The following is a 27,905-nucleotide window of genomic DNA, read 5'->3' as shown; positions in this document are numbered from 1 at the left end:
CGAATGGGAGGGGCTCTTATCTCCACATACGATGAAGCACCATCGTAACAACAGCCAGAACCAAGGAGCTGGAAAATACCCACGGCTGCCAGCATGGAACTTTCCACCAGATCTGGGCCCCACCCAGGTAGATCTGCCAAGAGGTGCCTCTGGTTGTGAGCACAGCTGGCGTGACCTTGGCCCATCCCGGCTCACTCTACTCCCCACACTCCTGGGGGAATCTGGTGAGGTCACATTTCTGGGGACGATGGCTTCAGGCTTGACCCTCAAGAGGGTTCACAAGCGGTACCTTCTCCATTTCCCCTGAAACCAAATAGACCTCAACTACTTATACAGAAGTCCTCTAGTTTAACTCCCGGGTTTTGGGTTTGTTTTTTAAACTATGATATAGAATCTTAAGCAGACAGATGCAGTCTGAACATACTACGTCATGTTACCTCATGGTTTATCATGTAGAATTACTTGTTTCTATTACTAAAGAAACAGATTGTGAAACAGTTTCTTTCCCTGCCTTGATGGTGAGTCACATTCTTAGCCAGTTCAAAACACTGAGGCAGTGCCTGAAGCATAACAGATGTTCCTTAAGTATCCGCAAAATGCATGAATCCACGGTTGACAGTACCCACCAGGTGCCGGCGACCTCTTCTGCCAACTGCAGAGCTTCAAGGAATGAGCAAAACTTAGGGTGGGAAAAGGATTCATTTGGCAGCTGTAGAAAGAGATGAAAAACAATCTCTGAAGAGCTTCCTAACAGTGCTTCACATTGGATCACTACCCCTGGGAAGGTGTGCTGAGATGCCTTCCTTTTACCTGTTGCTTTAGAGACTTGTTAACGAAACCTAAGTGTTACAGCGTATGTGTCTAAAAGTTTTTGCTTTATACACTTTTTAAAAGAATTGAGACCTCAAAATAAAGAAAAACTTCCTAAGAAACACTGAGCTTATTGTGGGGAATAAAAAGCCTGAGGCTTCCCCACTAAGACCCGTATAAAGCCCCCCTGAGCGGTGGGTACACCTGGGCGCAGGTGGGTCTCAGAAAGTGCCGACTGTGGCTTCAGAAGACAGCACCCAAGTGGCAGGCTGTCCCCAAAGTGGCGTCCCGGCCACAGTCAGGAACCCCCTCCCAGAGGCCCACCCCTCTTCAGCACAGGTCCTCCTTTTGAACACCCAGGGCCACCTGGTGCTGAAGGAATCAGAGATGGCACCTCCCGGGCGTGTGGAATCAGCATCAGGGCCCTGGACCTCCAGCCCCGCTGGGCTCCCTTGTGCTCCTGGGAGAGTCTTTCCTGACGATCCCTCCGAGGGAGGTCTGTGAAGAGAGACAACTGCACGGCCGGGAGGATGCCAGAGTTAGACTGAAGTCCCGGGAGGGCCAGCCCAGGGCCTTCCCAGGGCCTCAGAAACACCTGCCAAGGGTCTGCAGAGAAGACGAAACAGGACGGCCCGGAGGGACTCCAGTCCTCTACAGCAACAGCATGGCTTCAGGCACCCAGGGCAGAGCGACCCCGTGGCCCAACGCTGGGCTCAGCAAGGCCAGCAGCCTGGTGTCACCGGCCCACCCTGACCCCGTGTCTGCAGCTCAGTTGTAGGAAAGGTAGTCAATGAGCCGGGGAGGGATGTTCAACCTGGCAATTTTCTCCAGCCCCCTGACGCCAGCCGCCCTCCTCAGGCTCACCCTGCAGAGCTGGGACAGGCTCAGAGGTGTCTCTGGAAAAAGGGGACAAGACGCATGTGAGGTTAGCTTAAGGAAGAAGCACAGCATCCTTCAACTTAACAAGTACCAACATGGAACTGAAAACACCTCCCTTTTCCTGAAAAGAGGCTGAACCCTGAGTACCTTCTCTGGAAGGCGACCAGGAAGGACAAATAGGGACCAAGGATGGAAGATCAGGAAATGGAATTCAGGTCATGGCCACTGGGATTTCATTTTGTAAGCTTTTGGCTTTTGGGGTTTTGTGATTTATTTTCTTCCCCATAACGTTATAACTCAGCACACAGATTTGCCAGCAAAGCACTAATCTACAGCTAGTAGGCTTGTTTGTCAAACTTCCAGACAAATGAGGGCTGGGGGAGGGTTCGGGCAGGCAGTGCTGGCTGCCCGCCCCTGCTGTTCCAGGCCACAGGCTCTGCTCTGCTCCTGATCGCTGCAGGCCACAGGGACCCACGGAGAACTGACCCACAGGGGCAGATAGTCCACAAATGCACATCTTGGTGGCAGAGAGTCAGGGCCACAGGCCTGAAGATGAAGCCTGGAGCTATAGCTCACGAGGGATGCACACCAGGGCCAAAGAAGGAAAGTGCTTGGAACTCCCTGGCAGCTGGGCCACGGGAATGTGAACAGAGCAGGGCCTGGCCTCGAAGGCTGCCTTTAGGACCATCTGTGTTTGATCAAAGTATAAATCAACCAAAGAGAGTATTCTCAACTTATGAAACATTATGAAAGACAAAGCTCTCTGAAAGAAAAATAAACAGAATTACTAGTGACATTCATTTTCCCATTTACCTCCTCCCCCAGATTATTTGAATGCAGGAAAAGAAACACCTTCTAGGAAATGTTTCCCCGATAGACGTGGATGGTATTTGCCTCTAAAGTCATGATGGATTTTGGTTGGGTAAGGTTGGCAAAATGTGGAATTAATGGGCTTTTTTTCAATTGATAAGTGTTTGAAAGCCTCTCGTGACTGTAATTCTATGTAAACTCATTTAAAAATGTGTCCCAGAGAGGAGGTCTTGTCTTAGCCGGATGGTTTGTCCTTTGTTTCCTGAAGAGTGAGGGCTGCATCTATATCATCGGCCTCATAGGGACCCAGGCTGAGTCAAGAAACGACTGACTCAGAGATGAACTGATATACGTGATCGCAACAAAGCCTCCTGCACGAGGTTCCCCTGCAGACCTCAGTGCAGGCGTCGCACGAACGACACACACTCACTCTCATAGTGCTCCAGGCACTTGGCGGGGGCACTGCTGCTCCAAGTGTAGTCGGATGGTTTCCGCCCCCGGTTGTCCCGGGCATAGATGTTGCCTCCAAACTGGATGAGCATCTCGATGAGGTCCACGTTCTTCACCTTGGCTGCATGGTGCAGCGCCGTCTCGTGGAGCTTTGCCGCATTCACGTTGGCCCCTGCATGCAGGTCCGGAGCAGGAACAAACGTCACCGAGGAGCACAGGACACAAAAGGAGCAACCCCTCCCCAGGAACAAAATCAAGACTCTGCTGCAGCCTTTTCAAAACCTTCTTCAAAATCCAAAAGCACAGATTCCTTTTATTTTTCCTTAGGAAAAGAGAGCTAAAAAAGAAGTATAACTGGAAACAACCAAAAAGAAGAAAAACAAGACCAGAAACCTTCCCTGTGAGTTCAGAGGCTGCTCTAACGCCCTATGCTGTCTGTCCCCAGGTCCTGAGGCTCTGGAAGCTCAGGTGAGTTGCTCAAGCTCTCCTGCCGTCCTCCACGTGTACACACACACACACACACACACACACACCATGGACACACACACACAGGCACACACATGTGCACATAGGTACACAGTTGCACACACCTCAGATACAGACATGCACTCAGGCACACACATCATGTGCACTCACACACCACGTACACAGGACAGTGGCTCTAAAAATGTGTGTTGTATGAATGAATGAACATTAAATATAAGAAATCTTTTACAAAAGGGAAGCTCAAAGGGAAAATAGGGAATGTTCCCCCCAAATTCCCTGAAGTTCAGATAGAGAGGAAGTATAGTAACTGTGAATTCAGCTCTGCCATCCACCTCGCTCTCGGGATGATAGTAGACATTCAGAAAGATGCAAACAAGTAATAGCTAAACACAGCATTTTTAGATGCTTTTTCAAAATAAGAGATTTTGATAAAAATATGATTTGTGTAAAACACCATTCTTAGGGTACGACCGTCACCATTCTATACAGTGGGATCCCCTGGAGCCTCAGAATTTTTTTTAAGAAAATACCAACTTCTTTGAGGTCTGCTCCCAAGTGGATAAGGAGGTTACAAGAGAAAGGGGATGGGAGAAAAGTATTTTCAAGAAGCCAGCAAAGAGCCCAGCATCAGTGAAGATATTCCCTCAAATAACAGATTCAAATCACAATCATAAAATATTATCAAGGTGAGGCTTAAAAAAATCAGATCACCAGTATGTCACTGTGTAATAAGAAATTTTGAGGGTCAGAACAAGAGAAAATGAGGGGGTATAAGGCTATTAGATTTTCTAGTCCCACAGCTCAAAAATACTTGAAAACTTCTGCTTTCTGGTTTCTGACTTAAAATCATTTTAATCCCCTAGTAGAATATAAGAACTGTGTTCCTAAAGTAGTCTGTGTGATGCTAAGAAAATAGCAAGCATGCCAACACGTAACACACGTGAAGGAAAGCTACCCTACTTCCCAGAGCGAAAACTCAGACGGCAGGTCAGGAAAAAGAATCCCTCAGTTAGGAAGCAGGATAAATTACCTAATTATTTAACTTGGCAGATACGTATTACAAAAATAATAGTAAAAATCAATACATGAAATAAAAGAAGCATTTTCCCCACAATCTAACCAATATACCATATCAAGGGTTTCTTCCAATATTGCTGATACGAATAAGTAATGTTATAGTGTTGCAGTCATAATGCAAATATGAATTTGAACATTAAACTTGTAATGAAAAATAAGTTGCAAAGTCTGCAGAATCTGAAGCCCCTGTGGCCTCCTCTCAGGTCATTAATTCTCTCAATATTCTTGCCAATCGGGGAGGAAAGAGGCTGTCTCTATTTTAGGGACGGAGAAGGGTGGGTGGGGAAGCAGAGTCACTCTCAAGGTCAAGGAGAACCAGCACTGAACAGCTCTTCCCTCCCGCCCACTGTGGGTTCTCAGTACACAAGGCTTGGCGGCGTGACTGTTCCAAGGGACACACGGGATCTGTTTAAAATGTGCCTTGGTATCACTGGATTGGGCGCAGAGAGAGGGCTGGTGACTAAGAGGGGCAGCTAGTGTCTCCGCAGAAGCTGGAAAACAACGGACCAGAGCTTCCTGGAGCAACACGGGTGGGTCTCGAAAATTCAGGAATGGGTGAGCAAACAGGAAGGAGAGTCAAATCTATAACAACACCATTTACCGTGGTGAAAAATTCATGTCTCAACCAATAACACACAGATACTCATTAGAACGGTGGGATGGTGAGGGGGGCAGAGGAAAGAAGGAACGGAGAAGCCAGGGAGAAGGTGGCTTTGTGGGACTAACGATGACGTTGCCTGGAACTGAGGACAAAAGCCAGAGCCAGCAAAACACCCGACGCCACCTGGGCCTTAAAAATTCTCAATTCACGCATCAGAGAGAAGGGATCAGAGTTTGCTCATGATAAAAAGCCTGATTTCAAAGCAAAACAGGATTAGAGTGGATTCAGTAAAACCTCAGGGAACAAGGACAGGGGCTGTCACACGCCCACCAAGAACCCAGCACGACACTATGGAGAACAGTATGGAGGTTCCTCAAAAAACTAAAAATAGAGCTACCATATGACCCAGCAATCCCACTCCTGGGCATATAGCCAGACAAAACTCTAATTCAGAAAGATACATGCACCCCTATGTTCATTGCAGCACTATTTACAATAGCCAAGACATGGAAGCAACCTAAATGTCCATTGACAGATGAATGGATAAAGAAGATGTGGTACATACATACAATGGAATACTACTCAGCCATGAAAAAGAATGAAATAATGCCATTTGCAGCAATATGGATGGACCTAGAGATTGTCATATTGAGTGAAGTAAGTCAGACGGACAAATATATGATATCGCATATATGTAGAATCTAAAAAAATGATACAAATGAACTTATTTACAAAAACAGAAATAGAGTCAAAGATGTAGAAAACAAACGTACGATTACCAGGGGGAAAGGGAGTGGGGAGGGATAAATTGGAAGGTTGGGACTGACACATACACAATAATATATATAAAATAGATAACTAATAAGGACCTACTGTATAGCACAGGGAACTCTACTCAATACTTTGTAATGGCCTATATGGGAAAAGAATCTAAAAAAGAATGGATATATGTATATGTATAACTGATTCACTTTGCTGTACACCTGAAACTAACACAACATTGTAAATCAACTATACTCAAATAAAAAAATTTTTAAATACACATATATATATAAAAATAGAACCCGGCGTAATGCCCGGGACAGGGTGGCAAGCACAGGGGCTTGGGATTTGCTCGCTGAGACAACAGCAGAGACGTGAGGGACCAGCACTGCTGGGAAGGTGGACGCCCCTTATGAACGCTCCCAGCACAGTTAAATATTTACTGCCGGGGACCAGATTAAAAGTTACCTCACCAGAAATAACTGGATTTTCACCCCCTTGGCCGCAGTCCTCTGCAAAAATAATCCGCAGCTTGGCAGCTTGACCTCGCTGCCAACAGAAAGCCTCTGTGTCCACCCCGGGAGGGCACCACGTGGCCCCGACGGCTCTGCTCCTCCTGCAGGGCCAGGACCCTCTCCAGAATCGCGTGCAAAGGCACCTGCACGCGTGTTTTTCTAGAGATGTGGTCCATAGCTTTCATCAGATGTTCCAGCAAAAAGTGACAAATCACTACTCTAAAAAGAAAGCATATGCTGTCCTCTTCTCTCTACTTTTCTGTATGTTTGAGATTTTCCATAGTTAAAAAGTAGTTTTCTTTAAGAAGAAAAGAAGAATGCATGTGATCTAGGAAGGGGTGTCAAGGAGACCATCTGAGATTACAACAGAATCAGGGATGAAATCTGGAGCTGGTGGTAGACGCTGACACCTCAGGAACCTGCCCCAGGGGAAATCTCCTCAGCCCTCACTCCCAGGGGATGGAAGCTCCCTTTGTAACCACCGGATCCCCTGCTTAAGGCCGTCGTGGACATCATGGCTGCCTCCCACCCAGGAGCTGCACCCTGCGGTGTGGGGCAGGGGTCCCGGGGCAGGGGTCCCGGGGCAGGGCTGGGCACTGCTGGGTGAATCCCTCTCCTCAACCCAGGCCCCAGCCACTCAGAATGTGGCAAAATCCGGCCAAAGGGACGGGATAAGTTTTGGACTCGAACCCAGTTCAGGCCGATGGGGCACAGGGAGGTGTGAGGGGGGAGTTTAGCTCTTCTGAGGTGAGGAAGCCACCAGAAGCCTCAAGAGTCAAGAATCTGCATTTTAGCCAAACTCGGCTGCTGCAGCCATTTCTCCCCTGCTAGGGACGCCAGGCGTGGGATAAAGGGAGCGGTGAGGAAGGCAGAGATGTAATTCAGAGGAGGTGAGTGCTTGCTGACACTGCTGAACCCCCCGCGTCAGAGAGACTCTGAAATCTGCTCTAGTTCTGATCCTTTCGGTTACTGAACCTGGAAACTCCCTCACCCAGGGGTCGGGGGAGCTGGTTTCCTCCTTCCTACAAAGGAGTCATCACTTACACAGGGTCCTCAGGACACAGAAAGGACAGTGGGTTACACCACTCGCTTGATCCTCTCCCCTCCAACCACGAGAAAGGAACCAGAGAGAAAACAGATGAAGGTGTGCTGCACATATGCACACCAGGCACCCTGCAGAGGGTGGCTGTGCTATGAAATTTTCATTTTAATAAGCTCAACAGGAAAAATAGGTAGATGCCGTGGACAGAAACGGGATCCAACCATGCCATGAGCGACTCGGCTGGAAGACCCACTGTTTCTAATCTAGATATATAATCTTTGCATAAAAAACAAAAACTACCCCAGTGACTAACCTTACACAAAATGAAGCGTGTTCACTGAAAAGACTTAAAAGTGGCACGTTAAAGTGAATAAGACTCAGTAGTAGAAAACTGTATATAACTGATGCTCAAAAGACCGTCATCCGGAAAGAATTCATACTCTATTTCTGAACCATTTTGGTTTTCCCCTAGGTTGCCCCCAGAATGGACAAGATGGCTGAGCTAAAATGCTCCCTCAACAAAACATTTAAGTTCAGGGCTTCCCTGGTGGCGCAGTGGTTAAGAATCCGCCTGCCAGTGCAGGGGACACAGGTTGAAGCCCTGGTCCGGGAAGATCCCACATGCCGCAGAGCAACTAAGCCCGTGCGCCACAACTGCTGAAGCCCACGTGCCACAACTACTGAAGCCCACAGGCCTATAGCCCGCGCTCTGCAACAAGAGAAGCCACCGCAATGAGAAGCCCGCGCACCACAACGAGAAGCCCGCGCACCACAACGAAGAGTAGTCCCCGCTCACCACAACTCAAGAAAGCCCACGCGCAGCAACGAAGACCCAATGCAGCCAAAAGTAAGTAAATTAATTAATTTAAGAAAAAAAAGAATGCATTAGATGTGACCCTACTTTATAAAGAGAATCTTGAAAGAAAAAAAAATTTAAGTTGGGTTCATAGTAACTCCTTGCCCGTAGCCGCTTTGGCTACATTTTAAAACTTCTGTGGTAGACAGGTCCTGACTCTAGCTTCAGTTGGGCAGGTTGTTTGTTTGTTTTTAATAAATTATTTTTGGCTGTGTTGAGTCTTCGTTGCTGCGCGCAGGCTTTCTCTAGTCGTGGCGAGCAGGGGCTACTCTTCGTTGTGGTGCGCGGGCTTCATTGCGCGGGCTTCTCTTGTTGCGAAGCCCGGGCTCTAGGTGCATGGGCTTCAGTAGTTGTGGCACGTGGGCTCAGTAGTTGTGGCTCACAGGCTCTAGAGCGCAGGCTCAGTAGTTATGGCGAACGGGCTTAGTTGCTCCGTGGCATGTGGGATCTTCCCAGAACAGGGATCGCACCTGTGTCCCCTGCGTTGGCAGGTGGATTCTTAACCACTGCGCCACCAGGGAAGTCTCTTGGGTTATTTTTATTTTGTTTTTGTTTTTCACCATGGGAACCTCTCTATCCTTAGGACACCTGACAGCCTCCTGGATCCTGACGCAGCTGACTCGCTTCCCCTGGTCCCCATCTCCTGATTCAGACCAGGCAAGCCTTGGGGACAATCCCCTGCGGCTGCCAAAAATAATCATTCGCGTTCGTTGAGCACCTACTGTGCAGCAAGTACTGTGGAAATGTTATCACGAATCCTCCCAACAGTCCTGCAAAATAGGTTTTATTTGTCCAGTTTTATAGATGCAGAAACTGAGGCCCAAGGACTCAGCTGACAAGTGGGAGAACCAGCTGCAAACCTGGGCTGCCTGACTGCACCAGTCAGCTCTCTGCCAGCTCGCAGCACAGGTGAACACAATGCACCCACAGTGAGCCAGGCAGGTATAAACGTGACGCACCTGCGTTGAGCAGCATTTTGACGCAGTCCAGATGCTCCCGGGCACAGGCCACGTGCAGAGGGGTCCCAAAGTGGCAGTCGTGCGCTTCCAGGTTGGCCCCAACGTCAATAAGAAGCCTCACACACTCAGAACTTCCTTAAAAGAAATGGAGACGGAGGAAAGGCATCGTATCACATATATTTGAAATAACAGGCTTGGCAGACACGCGGCTGCTGGAGCAGGTGAGCCCCGAGCTTGGCGGCAGCAGGAGGGAAGGGAAGTGGGCCTGCATCCTGACCAGGAGCAGTGGGTCCTGGACACGGGGTGGGTGTCCTTCCCCGGGGAGCTCAGTGGCTCCCCGAGCTCACCAGGCAGTGGGAGAAAAGGAGGGAGGGCACGGCCGGCACCCGTGCTGGGAGAACACAAAGTTGGGCTCACCAGCTGTGGACGCAGAGAAGGCTCCTCACTGCTCTCCAGCCTTCGGGGGAAAAGGAAGGGTCTCCCCACCTCCAGCTGCCCCCCAAGCTGTGTCAGGAATGCCAAGCTGCCTGGATGAACTTCCCTAAACTTCCCCACTGCTCGGGTCCCCCCCCCCACTCCCAGCAGACGCCTTTCTGGCCTCTTTCCCGGCTCCTCTACGGCGTCTTTAACTCCAGTTTGGGATCAGGCTTCATCCCATCCCAGACTCCATCCTCTCTCATCCCTTGATCATGCTTGGCTGTTGGCACCGACTCTCCACCTCCAGCCCTGAAACCCAGCCCCACCTCCACCACCGGGCGCTGGCCCTTCTCGGGTGGACATGCCTCCCACGACGAGGTCCTCCCCCGACTCCCCAGCCAGCCTCCTCCTCACCCTGAGTTGGTCTTGACGCCGTGCTCTCCTCTCCCTCACGTCAAATCCCATTGATTCTTGCCTCAAAGCTCTGCACATGAATCCATCCCACCTGGGCTCCAAGAGCTTTGCACTTGGGTCACTGCGATGGCCCCCCAGCTCATCTCTTCATTTCCAGGATATCCCCCCCCGCCATTTCATATTGAAGGGCAGCAGAATATGCCACCCCAAAATATGCCACTTAGGCATAAGGACTATTTGGAGCTGAAGACAAGTAAGAAGCAGCAGATACAAGAAAAGCTCTCTTGTCTTCCCCCATTTGTCTAAAAGCAGGACATAAATGTATAAAGGTGTCCCCTCCCGTCTCTACCAGGAAAGACAGAAGTTAACCACCAGGGACAATTCTAGACCCTGATCAGCCCAGAGCCGGCACCAGAGGAGTCCACACCGCAAATCTTACTAACTGGCCTTTGTCTCCCAGGAGTTCCCCGCTGTATTTGCCTTCATATAACTTACCATCCCTAGAAGCTCATGGTCCTTTTCCTTGGTCTTGTGCCTGCTCGACAGAATTACTGCTCTTTGTTAAGATGCTACATAAACCCCAATTCTAACGACCCTTTGCCTGAGCTCTCCCGTGTGTATGTGCAATGCACACACTAACTTCCACTTGTGTTTCTCTTGTTAATTGGTCCCTTGTCAGTCTCATCGGCAGGGCCCCAGCCAATGAACCTAAGATAGGTGAAGGAAGAAAAATAAACTTCCCTCCACTACTCTGTACATGGATGGCCACTAAACAAACCTTTCAAAAATGTGTTCTTATCATTCAGCATCTGCTCAAAAACCTCCAGAGCCGTCTGTAGCAATTCCCAGTGCCTGTGGGCGACCAAGGTGACCTAACTGTGGGATTCGGGGTGAGGGCAGCAAAGACTGGCCCTGTGTGCAGCCGTGGAAGAGCCCACACCCTGCACCCTAACAAATGCAGCGAAGACGAACACCGCGCCGACCAAAGCACAAGACACAAGTGTGCAAACCTTGCTCAAAACAGTCGAACCCAAAATCCCTGGTCTGTCATCTGAAACACTGCCCACCAGCTGGCCTCGCCCCAAATTTCCAGTTCTGCCTGTTGTAGCTCCTCTGCTGGGTGCGTCTGACCCAGCAAGGCTGGAGCAGCCTTATCCTCCCACCGTCTGAAATCCACCTGTTCTCAGAGGGCAGGTGAAAACCCACCTGCTCCCTGAGCCTTGAGGACCAGCTCTCGGCTCCTCTGAGAGTGCCTGCCTGGGGGTACGTCTGGGCCTCATCTCCCCACAAGGTCAGGGGCCTGCAGGGCAGAACGAGTGAGCGGCTGCCGAGGGCACCCATTTCCAGGGTTAGCATCTGAAAGGCACCGAATCAGCTAGAAACAGAACCCTACCTTCAGCCCCCAGCCCTGGGTGAGGACTGTATCTCCAGGAGGAAAAGTGTCAGATTCCACGGCTGACGGACCAAGAGCCAGACCCAGCCTGGGAGCCCCGCTTCACCAGCGGATGGCTTCCCCTCCTGGCTATCACCGCTACCCGACTCACCACTCATGCAGGCCTCGTGCAGCGGGGATGCCGTGTACAGGGGCGGGTTGACCTTGGCCCCGTGGGAGAGCAGGAGCTTCACGCACTCGATGCTGCCCGAGGCACAGGCGTCACAGAGCGGGGTGCTGCCATCGATGTTGCGGGCGTCCACCTTGAGGGGGGAGGAAACGAGCATCAGAGGGCAGAGGGCAAGGTACAGGCCACTCGCCTTCTCATCCTGATGCACGTTCATCTTTGAGACACCACGTAGTTTTTCGAAGTTCTTAGGTTTTCTATTACGTGCCGAGGTGCCGTGCCAGGCAAGGGGGTTCAGAGACAGAAAGTAGGGCATGTCTACTGGCCGCCTGAGTACAGCGGGTGTGCAACTGGGGGCTTTTTTTTAGCTCAGCCTCACTCCGGCCACCACCCCAACACCTAATAAGCACAGGCAGGGTATGAAAACGGGCTTTAACTCCAGCCTCAGCTAGGAGGAGTGCCTGAAACTGTTTAACATGCCTCCTCTAGTTGGAAAATCATAAGGCAGGAAAAGGCAACTCCCCAAACCGGCAGATTCTGCTTAGAATTTGTCCAAATTCAGCTGTTTACTTGGGTTCATGCTGAAGCTTGTTCCATTTCCTGTGAAACCGCCTTCATAGCCAAGTTCTGGGAAGAGTGAGCAGAGCACAGCCTTCCCTTCTTCCTCACCCCCCACCGCTGTCCCACGGCAGCTCCTACCAGCTCACCCAGCCAACTGGTAAATACCCAGCAATTCCACCAGCTGGTTACCAGATACCATATGCTGGGGGCTCCACATGGGCTGTGGTGTGAGTACATATACTAGGGGAAAGCAGCGAATGTTCTTGTTCGTTTTACCTGTCCTTCCAGAGCTAGTTTGCCAGCATCCCACTTAGTCATCCTGCTCTCTGAGCCCAAAAGATTCCTGCCGCCAAGGCCCCGCCAGCCCGGTAGGCAGCCCGCCTCTGTGTCCACAGCCTGCCTGCCCACGTGCAGAGCAGAGCATGCCATCGCTTTGCTAACCCGGCCTTCTCTTCCACCACCAGTGACCTCCCGACAGCCAGGCACCCTCACTGGTCCTCCGGGTGTGGTTGCCATGGAGACCAGCCCTCCCTCCTCCTTCAGCCCCTGCTACAGCCCACTCTGGTTTCCCCCTTCCTCTCCTTCTCAGCCTCCTGCGGTGGTTTCCTTTCTTCCCATGTGTTGCATAACACAGAACGCTCTTCCCAAGCCTCCTTCCCTGTGGAGTTGGTCCCACCAGTCTGGGGACCATGCTGTGGGTGGCTCACCTGGGCCCCGGCGGCCAGCAGCAGCTGCACGCACTGCGCCTGGCCCTGCAGGCTGGCCGCGTGCAGGGGCGTGATGGAGTCCACCATGACCTGGTTGACGCAGGCCCCACTCTCGATCAGCTGCTGCAGCTGCCGGGTCTCCCCCCGCTGGGCTGCCTCGTGCACGGGGGTGCGCTCCACCCAGAAACCTGGAAAGAAACACATGCGGTGCTAAGAGCACGCCACTTCTGTCCAGGTCAGATGAACCCCAGGACCCTTTACGAAACCCAAGCCATTGTATACACGATGGTGTAATTGGTCCAAACACCCCTACTCAAAATCCTTGAGTGATCCCCACTGCCCGCGGGTGGAGTCCAAGTCTTTGGTGAGGCCTACAAGGTCCTTCATGATCTGGAGCTTGCTCACCTGCTTGACCCATCTGCCACCACTGCCCTACACAAGCCCGCTCTCCAGCCACACAGCTGGCTCACCGTGGCCCCCTGCCCTTGCACACCTGCATCTCTACATATATTCTCTCTGCCTGAGAAGCCCACCTTTGCCCCCACCCCGATCATCCATTTTGCATCTCCTGTTTAGATGTTATGCCATCCACGTGGGCCCATTTGAAATATCTCCTTCTCCGGAAGAGACGTCTCCCACAACCCTGACATCTACATGCTTATGATGCAGCACTTGTACTGTCCCCCCTCCTGGCCTGGGAGAGCCTTCAAAGTAGGGACTTGATTTAATTATTCAATTTTAGCAGAAATCTCAGGATTTCCTACATACAAAATCATGTCATATGCATTTAGATAGAGGTAGCTTTGCTTCTTCCTTTCTAATCTGAATGCCTTTTCTTTTTCTTGCCTAACTGCCTTGGTTTGAACATCAAGCCCCACATTGACCAAAAGTGCCAAGAGGCACCTCCTGCCGTATTGCTGGTCCTGGAGCTTTGTCCTTCACCACGAACCATCATGTGAGCTGTGGGTTTTCACAGATGCCCTTTATCTGGTCAAGGAAGTTCTCTTCTATTTCTAGTTTGTTGAGTGTTTTTATCATGAGAGGGTGTTGCATTTTGTCAAGTACTTTATCTGCATCTGTTGCAAAGATCATGCTGGCTTTTTTTCCTTAATGCTGTCAAAATGCTGTATTACGTTGATTGATTCTCAGATGTTAAACCAACCATGCATCCCTGGGATAAATTCCACTTGGTCATGGTGTATAATCTTTTTATACATTGCTCAATTTGGTTTGTGCATATTTTGAGAATTTGGGGGTCTACATTCGTTAAGTGTCATTTTTCTTGTGATTGATGTATTTGTCTGGTTTTGGCATCAAAGTAATACTGGACTCAGAGAATGAGTTGGGAAGTATTCTCTCTTTTAATTTTTGGAAGAGTTTATGAAGAATTGGTATTAAATCTTTAAATATTTGGTCAAATTCATCTGTGAAGACATCTGGGCCTGAGCTTTCATTTATTTAAGTTTTTTTTATAATTCAGTCTCTTCATTTGTTATAAATCTATTCAGACTTTTTTTTTTTTGAGTCCATTTTGGTAGTTGGTAGTTTGTCTTTTTAGGAATTTGTCCACTTAATGTACATTATCTAATTTGTTGGCATACAATTTGTTATGGACTGAACTGTGCCCCCTGCCACAAAATCCATATGTTGAAGCCCTAACCCCTAGTACCTCAGAATGTGACTGTATTTGGAGATGTAACTTAATTACAGAAGTAATTAAGTTAAAGTGAGGCCATTAGTGTGGGCCCTAATCCAATCTGACTGGTGCCCTTATAAGAAGAGGAGATTAAGACACACGGACACCAGGGATGAGTATGAACAGAGGAAAGACCATGTGAGGACATGCAAGAAGGCGCTGTCTGCAAGCATAGGAGAGAAGCCTCAGGAGAAATCAAGCCTGCTGGCACCTTGGTCTTGGACGTCCAGCCCCCAGAACCTGAGAAATAAATGTGTTGTTTAAGCCTCTAGTCTGTGGTGTTCTGGTATGGCAGCCCAAGCAGACTAATAAACAATTGCTCATAGTATTCCCTTATAATCATTTTATGTCTGTAATGTCCATAATAACATCCCCTCTTTCATTGCTGATTTTGTAATTTGAGTCTTTTTTCCCCGCCTTGGTCAGTTTAACTAAAAGGCTTGTCAATTTTGTTGATCTTTTCAAAGAACCAACTTCTGTTTTGTTGATATTCTGCATTGTTTTTCTATTCTCTACTTCATTAATTTCCTCTCTAATCTTTATTCTTTCTTTCCTTCTGCTTTCTTTAGGTTTAGTTTGCTTTTCTATTTCCAATGTCTTAAGATGAAAGGTTATTAGGTTATTGATTTGAGCTGTTTCTTCTTTTTTTAATGTAAACGTTTACAGCTATAAATCTCCTCTAAGTATGGCATGAGTTGCAGCTTATAAGTTTTGGTATGTTATCTCTTCATTTTCATTCATCTCAAACTATAATTATTTATTTTTGCATTCCAACCTCGTAAAATACATGTTCAACAACGATGTGTTAAGAAATAAACAAAGGCACGACTCCTCTCCCAAAAAGGAGTAAAATTCTCTAACATCCCCCCTTTCTTCCACAATGCCTTACCTCTCCCCCTCCCCCCCTCCCCTGCCCTCAGCTCTAGAGAACCAGGTGCACGAGATGCAGCACCCTGACCTCCCATGTTTTAGCCAAGGTTCTCAAACTGGAGCTTCCATCAGCATCGCCTGGAGGGCTTGTGAAATCGCAGGCTGCTGAGCCCCACCCCCAGAGCTGAGTCAGGGGTCCTGGTGGGGCCTGGGAATCTGAGTTTCTAAAAAGTGCCCAGACGATGCTGATGCAGCTGGTCTGGGGACCACACTTGAGAACCGACACCACTTCTCCCTCTGAACAAAGCTCCCTTCTCTCCCCACCTCTGGCCTCTCTATCTCACCCCCCACCCCTCCCTGCTCATCCTAGATAACGCCTACTTGTTCCTTTCCTGACTGAAGTGCAGTGGTCAGGTTTGCAGGAGGCCTTGCCCAGCCTCAGCCCCATCCGCGCTGAGTGAGCCCCTCATCTGTGCCTCCACCAGGCCTTACTGTGCTGTGGTCCCCACGTGGTTGCCTGCCATGCAGCAGAAGTAGACTAGTAGTGGGTTCCCAGAGCCATCCATCCCACCTAGACAAGCGGTCTAAGTTAATCACAGGATTCCCATTTCCCGTAGGACGTCTGACCCAACTCCAGTGAACGACACATGAGGGAGAGGCTGCTGAGAGCGTTCACAGTTTCGACACACCCCTCGCCCCGATGTTGCCTAGACGTGAGCTGGGAAGTGCCGAGGCCGTCGGGCCACCTGCCTAAAGTCGGCTCTGAGGATGGGAAGCACCAGGTGAGTCACTGGTCACGTGGGGCCTGCAGCCCTGACAGCCAGGCTTCCTGTGGCGTGAGGGTGATGTTTCTTTACAGTTTAAGCCAGGTGCAGACAAACGCATGCAAACTCAGAGTATAAACTCCCCAGATGCAGAAACTACAGGATGTTTTCTCAACACCCGTCAGAGCACCTTGGATACAGGGCAGTCTTCTAGACACTCTTTTAAAACGTCATAAATGACAGCAGTGCTGGATTATGCTGACACATCCTTATTGTCAAGCCCCAACTTCGGCAGACGACCACATAACACACCTCTTCATAATAAGCAGTTTCCTTTTATTATAACTACATTTTATTATCACATCTCCCTAGAAAACCTTCTGATCAACCACATGGTTCCCAAGTCTTATCAGAAGCACTTTCAAGAACCATATCTGGGGTGAATGTATTTCCTTGGCAGATGGATAACCTCCTGGGTTATGTGTTGATGACTGTCCCCTCTTGGAGATCCCCTCATTTCCGCCGACCTACAGCCCTACCCCACCCCCGCAGTGGAGCCGCGTGGTACGTGGCTCAGGGTTCTCCAGAGCCAAACCGCTCAGGGCTAAAACTCAGCGCGGCCATTTATTAGCTTGTGCGAGAAACAGCTTCCCTGACTGTCAGTTTTGTCACCTGTAAATTGGGATAATAATATAGTTCATTCATCGGTGGGTTATGAAAATTAAATGAATGAAAGTAAAAGCACTTAGCGTTGGGCCGGGCACAGAGTAAGTGCTCCATAAATGGAGTCTATTTGTGGTATTTTAACCCCCTCATTGCACCTAACTGTGCGACTGCACAGGGGTCATGGGGGGCCGGGGAAGTGAACGGAGGACTGGAACGCAGAGGGAGATCTGATCCCCACAAATGTAAAAGCCAAGCTTGGGGAACGTCTTACTTACTGTCCCAGGAGTAAGTAAGTAAGCCAAGCTTGGGGACCCCAGTATGTCTCCCAGTCGTGATGAATGGCCACCTGCATGCCTGTCTTGTGGGGTGGGTAGTGGAAAGCAGCTGTGGATCACTCTCAAGTCAGTCTGGGGGGAGCAGAACCCCAAGGGCAGACTGAGTAAAAAGAGGAGAGCAGGGCGAGTCCTGGGTCCTGCAGGAAGGAGGAAAGTGCAGCTCAGGAAGGCGGTGCAGGGAAGGCCTGAGCATCCCTCAGCAGCCCGTGCAGGTAGATGCAGCCTCTCCCACCGCGGTGCACAGAGACGGATGGACATGGCAATCAGCAGGTCACAGTCATGGGCGGGGGAGGGTGGGGAAACAATTCAAAACAACACAACGACTGCGATAGTGGTGGAACAGGTCAAGCTACAGGAACTTAGAAGCAAGACAGCCCATCAGGAAAGCATCACGGAGGAGGCAGGGCTGCAGTGAGCCTGCCGGGCGTCACTGTCTTGGCTCTATTCCCAGCACCTGGCACAGTGCGAGGCCCAACAAAGATGCTCACGTCACTTGCTTGTTGAGTGCATAAGGGACGAATGAATGGAAGGAATTACTAATGTGAATTATAAAGTGTAGACATAAAATTTTTTAAAGAAAATCTAATTGTATCTCTTTATGACCAGTCTATAGAGGAAGTGCAGCTTACTGGGAACCATATTTTCTAGTGAATAAACATCAGCTGCAGTTGTCTTAGCAGCAACTGAGGGCAGAGATCAGAAGCAGCAGGTGTGATAACACAGGAGAGCATTTGTGTGCATCAAAGAGCATAGTCAACAGTGAAAAGGCACCTATAGGATGGGGAGGAATATTTGTAAACCATGTATATCAGAATATATAAAGAATGCCTACAACTCAACAACATAAATAACCCAATTAAAAAATTAACAAAGGACTTAAATAGGTATTTCTCTAAAAAAGATATACAAATGGTCAACAGGCACACGAAAAGATACTCAACATCACCAATTATCAGAGAAATGCAAATTAAAACCACAGTGAGATACCACCTCACACCAATTAGGATGGCTACTATCAAAAAACAAAAAATAAATGTTGGCAAAGATGTGGAGAAATTGGAACGCTTGTGCATTGTTGGTGGGAATGTAAAGTGGTGCAAGGACTTTGGACAAGAGTATTCTGGTTCCTCAAAAATTAAAACAGAACTACCATACGATCCAGCAATTTTTATCCTAAGAAAATGCAAACACTAACTCGATAAGATATGTGCACCCCTATTCACTGCTGTATTATTTACAATAGGCATGACATGGAAACAACCTAAGTGTCCATGGAGGGATGAATGGATAAAGAAGATGTGATATATACACACAATGGAATATTACTCAGCCTTAAAAACGAAAGAGATTCTGTCACAGGCTACAGTGTAAATGAACCTTGAGGACATGATGCTCAGTGAAATAAGCAAGTCACAAAAGACAAATATTGTACGATTCCACTTATATGAGGTTCCTAGAATCAAAGTCGTAGAGACAGAAAATGGAATAGTGGCTGCCAGGGGTGGGGAAGGGGAGAAATGGGAAGGTGAACAGGTGTAGAGTTTCCTGTGTTATAAGATGAAAAAATTCTGGAGCTCTGTTGTACCAAAATGTGCATGTGCTTAATACTGCTGAACTGCACACTTAAAGTTTACCATCTTAACCATTTCTATGTTTTTAGCCACAATTAAAACTTTAGCCACAATTAAAACTTTAAAAATTATTTTTTTAAATGTCACTTTTGGGGCTTCCCTGGTGGCGCAGTGGTTGAGAATCTGCCTGCCGGTGCAGGGGACACGGGTTCGAGCCCTGGTCTGGGAGGATCCCACATGCCGCGAAGCAACTGGGCCCGTGAGCCACAATTACTGAGCCTGCGCGTCTGGAGCCTGTGCTCCGCAACAAGAGAGGCCGCAATAGTGAGAGGCCCACGCACCGCGATGAAGAGTGGCCCCCGCTTGCCACAACTAGAGAAAGCCCTCGCGCAGAAACGAAGACCCAACACAGCCATAAATAAATAAATTTTTTTTTTAAAAAGTCACTTTTAAAAAAATTTTATTTATTTATTTATTTATTTATTTATTTTTGGCTGCGTTGGGTCTTCGATGCTGCACGTGGGTTTTCTCTAGTTGCGGCGAGCGGGGGCTACTCTTCGTTGTGGTGCGCGGGCTTCTCATTGAGATGGCTTCTCTTGTTGCGGAGCACGGGCTTTATTTTATTTTATTTTATTTTTAATAAATTTATTTATTTATTTTTGGCTGCGTTGGGTCTTCATTGCTGCACGCGGGTTTTCTCTAGTTGCGGCGAGCAGGGGCTACTCTTTGTTGCGGTGCACGGGCTTCTCATTGCAGTGGCTTCTCTTGTTGCAGAGCACAGGCTCTAGGTGTGTGGGCTCCAGTAGTTGTGGCACGTGGGCTCAGTAGTTGTGGCTCACGGGCTCTAGAGTGCAGGCTCAGTAGTTGTGGCACACGGGCTTAGTTGCCCCGCGGCATGTGGGATCTTCCCGGACCAGGGCTCGAACCCGTGTCCCCTGCATTGGCAGGTGGATTCTTAACCACTGCACCACCAGGGAAGTCTGGTGCACGGGCTTTAGGCACGCGGGCTTCAGTAGTTGTGGCTCGCAGGCTCTAGAGCGCAGGCTCAATAGTTGTGGTGCACGGGCTTAGTTGCTCCGCGGCATGTGGGATCTTCCCAGACCAGGGCTCGAACCCGTGTCCCCTGCATTGGCAGGCAGATTCTTAACCACTGTTCCACCAGGGAAGCCCTAAAAATTATTTTTTAAAGAAGTAACAAAGATGGAGGAGGCCCCGGAGATGGGGGAGGTTGTCACCCACAGCTGGTACCAACCACAGGCTGTCATCAGGGGGACAGCTTTACAGTGGGAAGTGGGGGTCAGGGGGAGGTGGTAGCCTCAATGGCCTCTGGAGACCCCGAGAAGCACAGGGGGAGGGGAGAGCCACCCCAGAGATAAAGAACACGGGGTGCCTGGTGGCCCACGGAGCTGCAGCTGCATGAAGGAGCGCTGGTCCTCAGTGGGAAGTTCAGAGGCACCCACCCCCTCCCCCTCCCCCTCCCCCTCCCCCCACCAGAGAGAGGATGGGGGACGGCTGACATGTACTTATAAACTTTAAAGCAAAAAGACATCTGCTAGCAGGGAAGAGAGACAGGAAAACGCTGTACGTTAGTCAACCCACTGACCTCAGGCTTTGTTTCTGGCCCTGTGCCTGGACCCCACTTGTGACCAGATGCCGCCACCCCTGTACCATCTCCCCTGGGAGAGGGGCCGCCCTGGAAACCTAAGACCCTCCCTCTGGCAAGTTCCCTCGGGGATGAGCCTTCCCCTAAATCCCAGCCCTGCCACATAAGTGGCCTCCTAGCACCCCCTTCCCATCACCCTCCCTCCCTTCCTCCTGTCAACAGCCCCCTCTGGTGCTCCCCTGCCCCAGCACCCCCTCCCCTCGCCCCCTCCCTAATGCAGCTAGGTCATCAGTGGGTCATGGGGGGCCTGCTCAGGACCCTTAGATTACTCCTGATTCCAGAAAAACATCCACACTCCTTTGCAAGCCAGGATGGAGTCCCAGCCCCTTTTTCCAGTCTCCCCCCACACCCTCCCATCACCACCCTCACACACACACCCTTGTCTCCAATTACGCTGAGCTTCATGTAGCTGACATAGGGTCGGGTGGTCCAGGGCCTGTTCCTTCGGGGGTGTTGTGCCCCACTCAGCCCCCCACTCTCCATCCTCCCCACCGAGACCGAGTCTTAGCGCCTTCAGGAAGCCTTCCAGCGTGCAGCCTGCCCACCCATGCCCTCCTGTAAGCCACCTCTGTACACACAGCTGCATCTGATTTCATGCCTCTTCCATCCTTCCACGAGCATCTTTAGGACAGGACCATAACCGCCGACCTCCTGTTCCAGCACAGCGCCTGATACACAGGTATCAAATAAATAGACTCTCCAGAAGCCTGTTCTACTTGCCAGACAACTTCTACTGCAGTTGGGTCTGCCCCCGCCAGAGTACACCCCACTACCGGCCCCTTACAGGCCTGCCCAGCCCTGACACTGACCTGGGCCACACCTTGGCCTTGCCCACTCCGGCCGTGCCAGGTGCCAGGGCATCAATTAAACAGGAGTTTGTTGTAGCAGAGCCCAGGCCGCAGTCCCCAGAAGACAGAGCACCAGGGCGCTGGTGCTGCAGGGCAGACAGCAGCGTCCAGGCCCCTCCTGCCTCTTGCCCGTGCTTCGGTTCAAGGTCACGGAGATACCTGTGTCACTCCTCCTGCTGACCGGCTGCTGTCAAGCCAAGCTCATGAAGGACTAAGTGAAAACCATCATCTGCAAAACTAGAGTCTCACCGACACCACCTACAGATCTTCTACCGGACAAGTGCAAGGTCACCCCGAGAAGGAATGACAGGTGCTTGAGAACATTTTTGCCACTTGTCTGCACCCCTACCTGACCTGATTGATCCAGCCTGGGTCCCAGATGTGCACCGGCTGACTCCCAGCCCGACACCCCTGTGTACCTTGGCTGGGCCCTGACACTCTCACGTCTGAGGGCTGGCCCTGCCCTGCCCAGGCCCAGCCTTCGGGAATCAAGAAGCCCCAGCTGAACACTTCAAGTGGTTCACCGGCAACCTTCCCTCGGGAGCGGGATACCTGGTGAGGAGCCTCAGGAACCACCCAGCTCATGAGTCCGACGCCTGTCTGTCCCTTAGCCCTGTGACCTGGGGCACGTCACTTATCCTCTCAAAGCCTCAGTTTTCAATTACACATCAATTTTTTTAAGCCTCAGCTTTCTCTCATATAAAATGGCGATGTTTTTGCCTACTCCCCTGGGGTGGCGGTAATGACAGTGAAATCCTGCTGGGCATTACCAGCACGGTGCCAGGCAAGTGTACGACGACAGCACACACTATGACCATGATGGGATTCTTAGCATCATTCTATTTCTGCTGGTCCTGTTTGGGTCCCAGCCTCCAGTTCTACTGTCTGTCATGTTCCAAAGCCCCACCTGGGACGCCGGCTCCAGCATCTGGATCCCGCATGAGTCCCCCGTATGGAGTCCCAGCCCCTTGGCCCTGGCACCCGCCTTCTCTACGCGTGTCCAGCAGTGGGTGTTCCAGACCAGCTCCCCTGGCCGACTGTTAAATATTCAGCAATTCCGCCAGGCGGAAACCCCTGGGAGCTGAAATCAGCGTGGGGTGAGTATTTACACCAGGGAAAGCAGAAAATCAGATCAGGTTTCCTTTTTTTTTTTTTTTTTTTCTTTTTTCTCCAGAGAGCCAATTTACCAGCATCCTGCTTAGTCATCCAGAGCCCAGAATCCTGCTCTTTGAGCCCAAACAGCAGCTCTCAGCCAAGGCCCCACCGGCCCTCCTAGAGAGCCTGTCCTTGCGAAGTGCAGGGCCTGCCGGGCTCCCGTTCCACATGCAGAGCGGAGCACTCATCGGCCCCACCCACCTGTCCAGAGTCTAGAACCCGGCCCCCGTGCAGACCCTGACCCTGACCACTCCTCCCCCAGCTGGGGGGCCCCTCCACACAGCAGCCCCGCTCTAACAAAGAGTGTTTTCCAAACGCCACGGAGAACACCTACACCACAAGCGGATCCAACGTGCTCAGTATCCACCAGGCACCCTTCAATGCTGCTTGGGCCAGGAATCTTGCTCCAGGTATGTCATGAAGGGGGGCCCAGGGCCCTCGCTGCAGACATGTCCTTCTCGGCCACAGCTGCAGCTCTGAAATAAGCCCTTCTCCCCAAATACCCCAGTAAATAAATATTCTTGAAATGATGATGGATAGCCTCCCCATACCCCATCCATGCCCGCGGGGCACCTGTGTGCAGATGTAGCCGCCGGGAGCGGCTGCTGAAGCCACAGTGGAGCTGGTGTTTCGAGCACCGCTCTCAGCAGGCTAAACTCAGCTTTCGGGAAAGTCAGGGGTCCCAAGTGACTTGTCCCCCAAGGTCCCAGAAGGCCAAGGATTTGTGTGTACAAAGCAGAAACAAATTGAAGAGCTAAAAGGACCTAGAAATCATGGCAAAGTGTACCCATCCATCTGATAGTACAGAGTGAAAAAACAAAATAGGGGCAAAACCCCACAAGGACAAAGAAACCAGCACCTAAGAATGACAGACCTGCTCCAGAGGATGCTGTAAGGACCAAAGACACAATACATGCGAAGTGCCTGGCACAGGTGGTGCTTAATATATGCTTTGTGGTGACCACCCATCTTTAACGTGCTGTCCGAATTAAAGTTCAGTGAGCTTGATATTACCAGTCACCTTGATTCTAAGGGAAAATGGAAATCATTTTTATATGTAGAAACACATTTAGAAATTGGGGCTGAGAATTTTGTTACTCTTGAAGAGATTTTTCAACAAGTTCTATTTCAGCGTTTTAATTATGAATACCCCAAATACTGTTTGTCAGTAAACTTGAGGTTGGCAAACATGGTTTTAAGATCTGTTAAATGGGATAAAAATTAAAGAGAAAAGGTTTACTTTCCTACAGGGACAAGACAGTCAAAGCTCAGTTAAGAGAGGCAAAAGGAAAGTGAAAGAGAATAAGTGAAAGCAAAAGAGAAAAGTGGGAAGAGGTTACCGAAGCAGCAGACAGCGAGGGAAAAGGAAAGAAAGATCTTCCTAAACATGCTTAATGAGAAACGCCCGAATCCAACTCTCGCCCTCACTCAGCAGCCCCTACTAACCGCTCATCCAATTCTCTGCCACCCAACCCCTCCCCTTGCCTCCCTCCCACCCCACGGTGCTGATGACCAGGGCAGGAGGGTTATACCAAAAAAATCAAAACTCACTTGTACTGCTATAGTTGGCAGCCACTCCTGGCCGCAGTGACTACCCGGAATCCCAGCTGGTGTTAAAATCAGCCTCATTTCCTTCAAACGTTTTTATTAGCAGTGTAGTACAGTGCCCAGAGGCTTCTCCACTAAAGGACACATCTAGACACTTTTAGAATGCAGCTTTCGCTAAGGCAGAAACAGAAGCACGATTTGAGAAGATTTTAAGGAAGTTGACCTCCCAGCCAGGGCACTGATTATCTAGATCTCTCAAAGTACTTTCCATACAATTCTAGGTTTAAAAAATCAAATTCCGGAATTCCATGGCAGTCCAGTGGATAGGACTCCTTGCTCTTACTGCCAGGGCCCCAGGTTCCATCCCTGGTCGGGGATATATATATATATCAAATTCCACAGACTCAACAAAAGGATGAACTTGGATATAGGTTCCCGGGCACGGGGACTCAGATCAATCTACCATCCTGATTGTGGACCCCCGGAGGCAAAGACATTTCTCAGAGCCCGAAAGGTGCTATAGTACAGAGATGATGGGTGGTAGCAGTGCTCCCCAGTCCCCTGAGAACCCACAGCGGACATGGCTCATCCATCCCAGTCACAAAACCAGCTCAGCGCTCCAGGCAGCCCTACAAATTGATTACAGATGAACCTATCTGATAGGAAGGACATAAGCATTTTTAACGTAAAACAAGCAAAACAAAAAGAAACAAAACAAAAAAGAACCACCTGTGTTAAAACCTCAGCTTTGTGACTTCCTAGCTGTGCGAACTCAGTTTCACCTCTAAGTTAGTCGATAATGATGACTGTCCTGCAGCTGTCACAGGGCTCGTGGCCAGCGCCTGGCACACGGCCAAGCAGCTCAGTGGCTCTCATCACGGTCCCAGGGGCTGCCTCTCCTTTTCTCTCTCCATCCCATCTTCCCAACACCCCAGAGGCCAATGAACTGGTTAGACTTCGTGGCTGAGGATAACTGAAGAACACCAGCAGCTCACCCTGCTTAGAGCCCAGATCCCTAAGGCACCCTTTCATCTTCTGCCAGCCTCTTGCTTCCAAGTCAGAAGCCCTTGAGCACAGATGATGAATACAAGAGTCACGTTTTCAACTTTACAAATAGACACAACCTAGGGTCAATAATGATATGAATTACATTTGCTAAGTAACAAACACTGGATTCACTTTAGGATGTGACTTGCTCTAAATTCTTGGTTCTTATTGATAAGGCCATATTATAAGACTGCAACCTTTACCTCTGTGAGGTGTTATATTAAAACTAAAGCTACAGGGCTTCCCTGGTGGCGCAGTGGTTAAGAATCCGCCTGCCAATGCAGGGGACACGGGTTCGAGCCCTGGTCCGGGAAGATCCCACATGCCGCGGAGCACCTAAGCCCATGTGCCACAACTACTGAGCCTGCACTCTAGAACCCGCGAGCCACAACTACTGAAGCCTGTGCACCTAGAGCCCGTGCTCTGCGACAAGAGAAGCCACCTCAGTGAGAAGCCCACGTACCACAACGAAGAGTAGCCCCCGCTTACCGCAACTAGAGAAAACCCGCACGCAGCAACGAAGACCCAACGCAGCCAAGAAAAATTAAATAAATAAAATAAATTTATAAAAAAGAATAATAAAGCTACAGAGAACCTACTGTATAGCACAGGGAACTCTACTCAGTGTTCTGTGGTGACCAAATTGGAAGGAAATCCAAAAAAGGGGATATATGTATACGTATAACTGATTCACTTTTGCTGTACAGTAGAAACTAACACAACATTGTAAAGCACCTATACTCCAATAAAATATTTTTTTAATTTAAAAAAATAAAAATAAAGCTACACGGTTTGGTTAGAGTATACCACACGTATAGAATTTGAGATCAGAATGATAAAATGTGTTAAAGTTCCTATGATGGGCCTCTACTTCTGCTGGGATAGCAGTGTCGCTCTGGATTCAACACATTGAGCTTATTCATTAGCGTTGAGAATAAAACTGTCAGCAGGATGTATATTGGGAGAAATATATGAAATAAAACAATGACAATGTCAAAAATAGCCACGAACCCCAGAAACTGTGCGTCCGTTAGTTTAGAATATGTTTTTCTTCTAAAGATACATTCCTTAAACTATAAAACATACTCGGAAGTGATGCTATGCTATTGAACCTTGTACATGAACAAAAATATTAAAATGTGTTTAAAAGGCTTCCATGGTGAGCTGTTTATTGCTTATTTAATTGAACCAACCAAACACAGCACACACTGGCAGGGTCAAAGTCCTGTGCCTGCCTGGGGTGGAATGCCAAGTAAAAACAGAGATGCTTATTAAATGCCTTTGATCCTGTGGCAGGTGGCTGTTTTGCAAAATCAACTAAAATAGCTTTGCTAGGGCTGCAGTTCCTCTTAAGCTAAATTAACCCTTAAGACTTCTCACTTTCATTCGCACTACATTTTTTTATCAGTGTAAAAATACTTTATAGATTATTTTTTTCTTTGCAGGCTTTGGAAGTGTTTTCACTGCTCATTTGCCCTAGAATTACTCCGTAGGCGGGGAAGTTTGCTTCCCCAAAGAATGGCCTTTTGTCCTCGAATCCATTTTATTCTCGGGTTGCCCAAACGGTAAAGAAGGTTCAGTTAAGAAGCGAGATCGCATGTCTCACACAGTGCGACAAGGGCACATGCTCCTTCCGGATTGGATTCCTGGGTGTATCCGTTTCATGCGAACGACCCTGCGCACGACCTTCCCACAGGGCTCCTGGAAGACGGTCCAGCTCCCACCCCGGGCCCGTGCCAGGGCTGCCCTACGAGTGGTCCCGCGTGGGCATTTACTAGGTTCTCCTCGGAACCTGGCAATGACCACGCACAGTCCCGCATCCTCCCCAGGGTGCGCAGCGCTCCGGTGGGTCTCCGGTTCTGAAGTCACAAGGATGACCCAGCCGGCAGGGGACCAGGAGCCGGACGCAGAAACCGCGTCTGAGCTGCATGGGAGCCCCGGACCTGCTCCTTTAAAGACACGGCCCTTCGACCCGGGCCCAGCCAGACGCCCCTGACGAACCCCTCGGAGCGGGTTCGTCCCCGCTCGGGGCGAATGTCAGCAGATGCAGCTCTCGGTCCGCGAAGGCGGCCCCGCACTCCCGGCAACCCGCACGTACCCAAGTCGCCCAGGAAGCTGCCGTCTGCGGCACGGGTCTCCATGCCACCGGCTCCACGCGTCCCGGCTCTGCGGCCCGCCACTAGCACCGCCCGCTGGGCGGGGTCAATCGGCGTCGCCGCGCGTCCAGGAGAGGCGGCAGCGCGCGCCGGGAGTTGTAGTTCCAGGCCCGGCCGGCGCGGCTCCCCCAGCTCTGGGCCTGCGCCAAGCCGCAGACACCTGCGTCCGACTCCGCGCTCGCTGCTAGTGTTTGCTAGGCAAACGTGTTCGTGTGCAAAATATTTGTTCTTGTGCAAACCGTGCCGTGTGTCCATGTGCAGAGGGTGTCAGTGTGCAAAACGTGTCCATACGTCCCTCTGCAAAACACGTGTCCAGGTGCAAAATATGTCCACATGCAAAACGTGCCCGTATGTCCATGTGCACAGCGCGTCCGTGTGTCAGTGTGCAAAACGTGTCTAGGTGCAGAACAAGTGTCCGTGTGCAAAACATTTCCACATGTCCAAGTATCCACGGGCAAAATCAGCGTCCGTGTGCAAAATATGTGTGCATGCAAATTGCGCCCATATGTCCACGTGCAGAACATGTCCTGTGTCCGTGTGTAAAACGTGTCCACGTGTCTAAGTGTCCATGTGCGGAAGTGTCCAGCTGCTACAACTCACTACCTTCCTTTGTATTGAATCGACCTCGGCAAAGCTCCAGAGCCTCCCCGCCCCTCCCCTCCATGCTTTCATTTTAAAGAC

The 27,905-nt window shown here is 49.9% G+C and overlaps 1 protein-coding gene and 1 long non-coding RNA gene across 3 annotated transcripts in view; one reads left to right on the top strand and one right to left on the bottom strand.

Annotated features, from left to right (window-relative positions):
• The window catches only part of LOC118890009, a 58,638-nt gene extending 37,482 nt beyond the window's left edge, over positions 1-21,156 (top strand). The window contains exons 3-4 of the long non-coding RNA XR_005018660.1: positions 16,089-16,253; positions 21,098-21,156. This is a non-coding gene — a long non-coding RNA (uncharacterized LOC118890009). The remainder of the gene's footprint in view (positions 1-16,088; positions 16,254-21,097) is intronic.
• On the bottom strand, positions 573-27,260 carry ASB13 (ankyrin repeat and SOCS box containing 13). Of its 2 annotated transcripts, XR_005018659.1 has the most exons (7): positions 27,167-27,260; positions 12,906-13,093; positions 11,623-11,773; positions 9,248-9,382; positions 2,930-3,121; positions 1,177-1,706; positions 573-709 (listed from the first exon to the last, which is right to left on the bottom strand). XR_005018659.1 is itself a non-coding variant. In XM_036842227.1 (6 exons), exons 1-6 carry the CDS (start codon positions 27,207-27,209, stop codon positions 1,579-1,581), a joined length of 837 nt encoding a protein of 278 aa, XP_036698122.1. In that variant the 5' UTR covers positions 27,210-27,260; the 3' UTR covers positions 681-1,578. The 2 variants fall into 2 exon arrangements, 1 of the variants encoding a protein (XP_036698122.1); XM_036842227.1 differs by having other exon boundaries at positions 681-1,706.
• Positions 27,261-27,905: the final 645 nt, after the last annotated feature.

This window comes from Balaenoptera musculus, chromosome 2 (assembly GCF_009873245.2).
Source record: "Balaenoptera musculus isolate JJ_BM4_2016_0621 chromosome 2, mBalMus1.pri.v3, whole genome shotgun sequence".
NCBI classification, from domain to species: domain Eukaryota; kingdom Metazoa; phylum Chordata; class Mammalia; order Artiodactyla; family Balaenopteridae; genus Balaenoptera; species Balaenoptera musculus.
Note: the sequence above shows the minus strand (reverse complement) of the source record. Positions and strands in the feature narration are given on the sequence as shown.

What these genes read in the sequence shown, in the direction of transcription:
- ASB13 (XM_036842227.1), bottom strand. Translation starts at nt 27,209, where the DNA reads ATGGAGACCCGTGCCGCAGACGGCAGCTTCCTGGGCGACTTGG. An exon ending in GCACGAGGCCTGCATGAGTG is followed by an intron (nt 9,383 to 11,622) that starts GTGAGTCGGGTA and finishes ATTTCTTTTAAG; the next exon opens with GAAGTTCTGAGTGTGTGAGG. An exon ending in CAAAATGCTGCTCAACGCAG is followed by an intron (nt 3,122 to 9,247) that starts GTGCGTCACGTT and finishes ACCTGCATGCAG; the next exon opens with GGGCCAACGTGAATGCGGCA.